The sequence below is a fragment of the Ceratina calcarata genome, unplaced genomic scaffold (assembly GCF_001652005.2).
Source record: "Ceratina calcarata isolate Rehan_Ccalc_2016 unplaced genomic scaffold, ASM165200v1 scaffold54, whole genome shotgun sequence".
In the NCBI taxonomy this organism is placed as follows: domain Eukaryota; kingdom Metazoa; phylum Arthropoda; class Insecta; order Hymenoptera; family Apidae; genus Ceratina; species Ceratina calcarata.
In genome coordinates, this window is record NW_017176565.1 from 349,992 (window position 1) to 357,099 (window position 7,108).

Genomic DNA, 7,108 nt, shown 5'->3' on the forward strand with positions numbered 1-7,108 from the left:
ATAGTATAATATTTTACAAACAAAAAATGTTAAAACTTTGCAGGCATTCGATTCGTGAAGAAGCTTGTTGAAACGAATGCTATGAAAACTATCGGTGCTGCCATTTATGAGAAACATTTTCCCGGCTGCGAAAATGAAATGTTTGATAGTACAAAGTATTGGGAATGTTATGTACAACATTTAACTTTAACTTCTTATCATCCCGCTGGTACATGTCGGATGGGTGACGTCGTCGATCAAACGTTTAAGTACTAATCTTATACATTTCTTACATGAAGTATTAACAACAGAAATGGACCATCCAATCCCAAAAATGGAATCTATCTCTGTCTCAGACACACATTTACAAAAAAATAATTGTTTTTACAGAGTCTACGGTACAACAAATTTATACATAATAGATGCATCCGTATTTGCATCTTTACCAAGTGGTAATATTAATGCTGCAGTTAAAATGATTGCCGAAAAAGCTGTACATGTAATAAATCAAAATATAGAAGTTCCCGGGAAAGATAAATTATGTTCCTCGCGACGTACCTATCAGGACATATTTAATCGATATGATACATGTAAATAAGGGAATAAAGAATCAAAATATTGTACAGTCTTTTAAAAATGTATGTTCACAAATATACTAATCAAATCTATCATTATGACTATATCTAACTTGACAACTGTAAACAAAGATTTTATATTTGTTAAAAAATTTTAAGTTACTGAATATATTAACGATGACTATGATTATTATTTCTATAAACTCGTCTGGGCGGCGATCTGCGATTATGATTCCTAGAATTATGGACCCTATGATGGCTTTCCTTATTACTTTTACTTTGTTCTCTGTGATACGGATGTGCCCGTCGTGATCTTCTATCATCTTTGTAAGAATAATTATCTGTTTGTTTCATATTATGCAGACTTGTTAATGCAGATGTATTAATGTTAGGTAACATGTTCAAATCATTTGCATATCCTAATGAAATCCCTTGCAGATGAGATACATTTCCTAACAACATTTCTTGGCCTAACTGAAGCCAATGATTCAACTGAATTGAATGATCCTGTGGATAACTAATCTGTGGCAAATCTACATTTTTCCTACGCCTCATATTAAGAGTACGATTGAATAAGGCTGTACCATCAAATAGTTCCAAAGCATAGTGTACAGAATCGACGTGTTTATATGTTATAAACGCATATGCTCTTTGCTTGCCATCACGATCTTTAGGGATAGTAACACTTTGTACAGGACCACCCTATAAAATTGCACAAAATATTTTTGAAATCCTTTGAAAAGAAGCTTTACAATAAAATTCTTCAACAATTGTTGATATAACTTAAATCATTTGATAAAAGTATTTGGAAACTGCACACAATTGTTATGGCGCAGTGACTAAAAACATTTACGAACCTGCAAAAACAATTCATACAGAATTTCCTCCGTTACGTTTTGACTCAAATTTCCACACCAAAGAGTACGTATATCCTGATCCATGATGCTAGAGTAAGATGAATGTTACGAATTTAATATTAATATTAAATCAGAACTGTAAGATTGGTAAATAAAAATAATCAAATAATATGTTTATATATGTTGCTGACATATGACATGCACATGACCGAGGAGACTGCTGATATCAACTGATATGCTAACGCCAACGCTGGTTAGCACTGGGCGCTGGTAGTGCTGGGTGCTGGGTCGGTTCTTACTGCTGGTACTTGAAACTAATACCAGAGGACATCGAATTTTAGAAATAAAGTTAGTCGCCTCAACTCTGATGAATTACACTGTCTACGAAAAGTAGAGGTAGAGAATTGGCGGTTTAAATTTATTTATAGTGGATTGTGCGGGTTGTATTCATTGTTAAAAAAATTGAAAATTAAAGCGATCGAAATGGCTTATAAGCTGAACAACTGTACAGATAATCAAATAACAATCATACTCGATGCAGATTCGGATCTAGAGCAAGACGATCATAATACTGTACAAAGACCTCAAACAAAGACAAGTACGAAAATAAAGAATGCAAAGAAAGTTAATTTAGATACTTCTTCGGATGCGGAAAATATTTTTCAAGCTAATAAATATGCGTTACCAAAAAGGAATTTGCAAACGGGAAGAATTTCCCTGAAAGTTAAATTGAAGAAGTCTGCAGAATTAAGTTTATATTCAATTGATACTGATTCTGATTACGAGAAACCTATACGTAAACGTCATAATCGACTTGAAAGGCAGAGAAAGAAAAGTCATTCAGAAGTAGAAAGCGAAGGATCTTATACAGATAGCAAAGATAATTCTGTGAACATTGAGAGTATTAATAAGAAAGACGAGATTAACGAGAATGTAGATGAAAAATCAATTAAGAATGACCTACCAAGAAACAGTAGAAACAGAAGACCACCTTCAAAATTGTCTTATTATCAATGTGAGACTTTACCACCTAATTCTCCAACTTTGAGGACTAGGTCAAGTGTTAATTACAATGAAGATAGATTACTTGCGAAGGCTATTATAACTAACATAAAATATGAACAGACAAAGAAAAAAGAAAACAAAGTTTTAATTGGTAACAAACAGAATTTAGAATCTGCACAGTCGACTGTAAAAAAGAACACAAATATTGCTTCTAAAAATGATAAAGAGACTTATGATAAGACAAATTCTAAAATAAGGAATGCAAAATCATTAAAGAAAACTGATAAAGTTGACGTTATTAGAAATGATAAGTTAGATCTCATGAAGAAGGTAGAAGAGATAACAAACAAAGATTCATTACCACCAATGTCTACTGTTGCATCTATTAATATTACAACTAAGAAAGTACAAGAGGTGACAAAAGAAGATTCAGTAATATCAACCCCTGCTGTGACACCTGTTAAATCAATCAGACAGAAACGAATTATTTCTGAGAGCACACAGAAAGATGTTCAACAGCCAGATAATAATGATAATAATACTGAGGAAGAATCTTCAGCTGATGTGAATAAACGTATTAAAATTTCATCTGCAGTCAATAGCTCTACTCCTGTCAAAAGAAGTGCAAGGAAAAACTCTGAACATAGACGGATGATCGATAATAAAAATAATAGCGACGAGGAAAAAGAATCTTCAGTTAATACGTGTCAAGATATTAAAATCTCATCAACTCCTGGGAGAAGTAGTAGTAGAAGAAAAGTAAAGACTGAATATAGACAGATAATTGATGATACAAATAATAGTGATGATGAAAGAGAATCTCTAGCTGACATGTGTAGAAATATAAAAATTTCATCTCCCAAGAAAAGAATTTTGACACCAAAGAAAGGAAGTGATTCACAGAAAGCTATAGAATTACATTTGGAAGAAATTCATCTGAGCACTCCAAAATCTCGTACGGTAAAGTGTAGTCAATTAACACCATCATTGGGTAAAAGAAAAAGTACTTTGTTAAAACCAGCTACACCATTACAAGAAGCTAGGTCCAGATTGCACGTCAGTGCTGTACCAAAATCATTGCCTTGTAGAGAAGAGGAATTTAATAACATATTCACGTTTCTTAGAGGAAAATTGGAAGACAAAAGTGGAGGGTACATTGAACTAGCTTTTATTATTATTTGTTATTTATTGAATAATCATATTTATCAATTAATAATGTGCGTAGGTGTATGTATATAAGTGGAGTGCCAGGCACGGGAAAAACTGCAACCGTGAATGAAGCTGTTAGATGCTTGCAAAAATTAATAATGAAAGGCGAATTGGCCGATTTTGATTACGTAGCGATTAATGGTATGAAACTAACCGAACCGAGACAAGCTTATGTACAGATACTGAAACAACTGGATGGCAGAGTCACTACTTGGGAACAAGCTTATCGCATACTCGATAAACGATTTCACACAGCCAATTCTAAAATGACGTTACTTCTCGTAGATGAAGTACGATTTTTTTCAATCCTTCACTTTAATCATTGCATTGTTGTCCATTATCATTACACTTTAATGTTATCTGTTATAGCTCGATTTCGTATGTACCAAGCGACAAGATGTAGTATACAATTTATTAGATTGGCCAACAAAATCGACTGCACAATTGGTGGTCATCACAATTGCTAATACTATGGACTTGCCCGAGAGAGTCTTAATGGGGCGCGTTACGTCGCGTTTAGGTTTAACGCGATTAACGTTTCAACCATATAATTACAAACAGCTACAGGAAATAGTTATGTCCAGGCTTAAGGATTTTCGAGGTTTCAGAGCCGAAGCTGTACAGCTTGCTGCACGGTATTACAATAGTTTCAATGACATTGCTATTACTATCGTTTAATAAGTTTGTACAGGAAGAAACAATTTGTTTTAGGAAAGTTTCTGCGGTATCCGGAGACGCTAGACGGGCTTTGGACATATGTCGCCGCGCTATGGAAATCGCAGAATCGCAGAATGCTGAGATGATATCTCTTCAGAATGTAACGCAAGCCGTGTCAGAAATGATTGCATCTGCTAAAGTTCAGGCCATTAAACATTGTTCGAAAATGGAACAAATATTTTTGCAAGCGATGTCCGCGGAAGTCACGCGAACTTCGATCGAAGAAGCATATTTTATAGATGTGTTCAGACAGCTCGAGTCAATATGCTCTTTTGACGGTTTGTTCTTTCTTTTTTATACTCAACTACATTATTTTCTTAAAATATCATAAATTTTTTGTTTATATTTTAGGCATCGAAATACCTAGTGTAACGGAGGTATTAGCGGTTTGCGGAAGATTAGGCGCTAATAGGTTGTTAATATGCGAACATTCAAGGAATGACATATATCAAAAGATTTTATTAAATGTTTCCCCGGATGACATTCACTATGCCATTCAGGAACTAGATTTCACTTCGTAATAATAAAGATTTTATGCATGTTCTTACGGATGTTAAAGACTGGGTGCACATCGTAATGCATGTCACGTGCCTTCTTGAAAGTGCCTTAATTAAATGACTAATTTACTATATCGTTACTTGAACGTGACTATAAATTGTATATTGTATAGATTGTTATTTATTTACTTAACGTATCATAATTTATTTATGTACTTATCAAATGTATCAATCGAATTAACGATCATTAAATATGTTCGACACAGATATTGAGTAATTACCCCTCGTCCTTGTTCTTTTCATTGGATTTAATTTAAGATGCCCAGCTCATACATATCTCTTCTGTGAAATTATATTTCGTACTGGATCGGTAACATTGGAAGTGATACATAAATGGTAAGGGAACACGTTATTTCCTATGCCGGCTGCAACTCGTTGGTAGGAAAAAAAACAACGCGATGTTAAGTACATAAAGTATTCCAAAGTTTCTTTTACATACGTCCTTATACGTTGACTGCGGTATAATCGTGTGACCGATACAAGTGACAAATTTTCCAAGTAAAAGGATATGTCAACGAATAAAGATATCAGTTCGTTGAAAGACCAGGATGAGAAGAATAAACTCAAAGTTTATTGCACATTCTGCCCGTCGAAAATGCTTAACGCCGGTGCGGCCCGATTAGTGCATATCGAGGTGATCACTTGCTATTCTTATTGTGACTGTTTAAGTTAAATTTGAAAAGTTGTTTTGGATAAATTAGCATTACTGTGAATCTAACCTAACAGCTGGTTTGCTTTGTGTTCTTCGTTTAAATAAGCTCTCTTTTAGAAAATGTTTCGTAGTCAAGTTTAAATGTGTAATGTATGATATTTTAGTTTAATCTACCGTATATACATCGTAAGGGAGAGGGTGAAGCCGATCAACAGGAATTATTAACAGACTACTGGTTGGTGGAAGATATGTACACGTTTGAAAATATTGGTGTTTCGCATACAGTAGATAACGTTAAATATCTAGCATGTGCGGACTGTGAGAGGGGCCCGGTGGGCTGGCACGATCTATCTACCAAGAAGTCGTACATCGCGCTAAATCGAGTCAAACACGAATGATTTACAACAAATAAAGTTTTTTAATTTAATCTAACATCCCCTTTACTTAAACGCTTTACGAAACGACGTACGTACATACTTAAGTTGGTAACTATTTTTGTTACAAACACAAGTGATACATTATAATAATAAATTACGCTTACGATTTCGAACGATTGTTGCAACTGTACCTTACAATTCCGATTAACAGAGAACGAGGTATTCCCGAGATTTTTAAATTTTAAGGGAATTTTTACTACATTAACATATCGTAAATATATACACGCTTACTTTTTGTTCAAGTCGTTTTAACGAGAGTTATGAAAGGGGGCGAGCAGCAAGAAGCAAAAACTTTTGTACACGAATCGGTGGTTCGTTTATTTCTTGTCACGAAAATACATAAATTATGGAAAAATCAAAATAGTTCGTAAAATCGAGAATAAAACAATGCAACTTCCTCGTTAGGTCTTCTCGTGTGGATTTGTTAAGACTTTTACTTAAATGGAACGATTGAATTAAGAATGTTTTCCGCTTCGCACTATCTATAATGTTTCTACCCTTTTGATACATACATATAATGAATAACAGATTTGTTGAATCAAAAAATTGCTGCGTCTCGTTTATTTATATTACCGTCTTCATTTAAACAAACTATATTCCATTACCATTAATTTTATTTCCTTCTATGCATTACCATACAGAATCTTCACGTTCCATTCACATTTCATATTCATCATCTTTCTCCTTCTTTCTCTTTCCCTAAAATTGTTCTTGCCTAACTTTAAAATGTTTCTCGCGATAGTCAACTTTCAGTGGCACTCTGAGTGAATTTATTTCTCGTTTTTATTTTTCGTTTAAACGAGAAAAAATAAGCGTACTTAAATTCGTCGCAGTTCAACGAAACGGGCGTATAACGTGTGGTTCATGTTCAATGTACGTTTAAAAATGTACGAGAATTCGCGTACTTAAATCAACGCATTATATCTACAAGTTAAGGAATAACTGTTAAATTTAACGAAACGGAAAATAAGTGAACGTTCAATTAAGGATGTATTGGCTATATAGTCAATACCAAAAGTTTATGTACCTTAGAAAAATGCATTTCCTATCATTAAAAATAGTGTACTTCTCTTCTAATTTCGATATTTAATGAGTTACATAGGATTATTTGGCATTTTAT

The 7,108-nt window shown here is 33.8% G+C and overlaps 4 protein-coding genes across 4 annotated transcripts in view; 3 read left to right on the plus strand and 1 right to left on the minus strand.

Moving 5' to 3' along the window:
* The window catches only part of LOC108628800 (glucose dehydrogenase [FAD, quinone]), a 3,325-nt gene extending 2,718 nt beyond the window's left edge, over window positions 1-607 (plus strand). The window contains 2 exon segments of the mRNA XM_026816759.1: window positions 20-248; window positions 370-607. Of these exon segments, the coding sequence (XP_026672560.1) occupies window positions 20-248; window positions 370-577 (437 nt within the window). The 3' untranslated portion in view covers window positions 578-607.
* LOC108628801 (RNA-binding protein 7) lies at window positions 255-1,656 on the minus strand. The gene is made up of 2 exons (XM_018030973.2): window positions 1,412-1,656; window positions 255-1,256 (listed from the first exon to the last, which is right to left on the minus strand). Exons 1-2 carry the CDS (start codon window positions 1,493-1,495, stop codon window positions 726-728), a joined length of 615 nt encoding a protein of 204 aa, XP_017886462.1. The 5' UTR covers window positions 1,496-1,656; the 3' UTR covers window positions 255-725.
* A 23-nt stretch (window positions 1,657-1,679) lies between these two features.
* Window positions 1,680-5,104, plus strand: Orc1 (origin recognition complex subunit 1). The gene is made up of 5 exons (XM_018030970.2): window positions 1,680-3,567; window positions 3,642-3,915; window positions 3,995-4,260; window positions 4,337-4,620; window positions 4,694-5,104. The coding sequence occupies exons 1-5, from the start codon at window positions 1,895-1,897 to the stop codon at window positions 4,861-4,863; spliced, it is 2,667 nt and encodes an 888-aa protein (XP_017886459.1). The 5' UTR covers window positions 1,680-1,894; the 3' UTR covers window positions 4,864-5,104.
* Window positions 5,105-5,195: 91 nt separating this feature from the next.
* On the plus strand, window positions 5,196-5,978 carry strat (RAB interacting factor STRAT). The gene is made up of 2 exons (XM_018030974.2): window positions 5,196-5,533; window positions 5,716-5,978. Exons 1-2 carry the CDS (start codon window positions 5,408-5,410, stop codon window positions 5,947-5,949), a joined length of 360 nt encoding a protein of 119 aa, XP_017886463.1. The 5' UTR covers window positions 5,196-5,407; the 3' UTR covers window positions 5,950-5,978.
* Window positions 5,979-7,108: the final 1,130 nt, after the last annotated feature.

Coding starts and splice junctions, on each gene's coding strand:
- strat (XM_018030974.2), top strand. CDS start 5,408: ATGTCAACGAATAAAGATATCAGTTCGTTGAAAGACCAGGATGAGAAG. Junction 5,534..5,715: donor CCCGATTAGTGCATATCGAG/GTGATCACTTGC, acceptor ATGATATTTTAG/TTTAATCTACCGTATATACA.
- LOC108628801 (XM_018030973.2), bottom strand. CDS start 1,495: ATGGATCAGGATATACGTACTCTTTGGTGTGGAAATTTGAGTCAAAAC. Junction 1,257..1,411: donor TGTATGAATTGTTTTTGCAG/GTTCGTAAATGT, acceptor GCAATTTTATAG/GGTGGTCCTGTACAAAGTGT.
- Orc1 (XM_018030970.2), top strand. CDS start 1,895: ATGGCTTATAAGCTGAACAACTGTACAGATAATCAAATAACAATCATA. Junction 3,568..3,641: donor TTGGAAGACAAAAGTGGAGG/GTACATTGAACT, acceptor TAATGTGCGTAG/GTGTATGTATATAAGTGGAG. Junction 4,261..4,336: donor GCTGTACAGCTTGCTGCACG/GTATTACAATAG, acceptor AATTTGTTTTAG/GAAAGTTTCTGCGGTATCCG.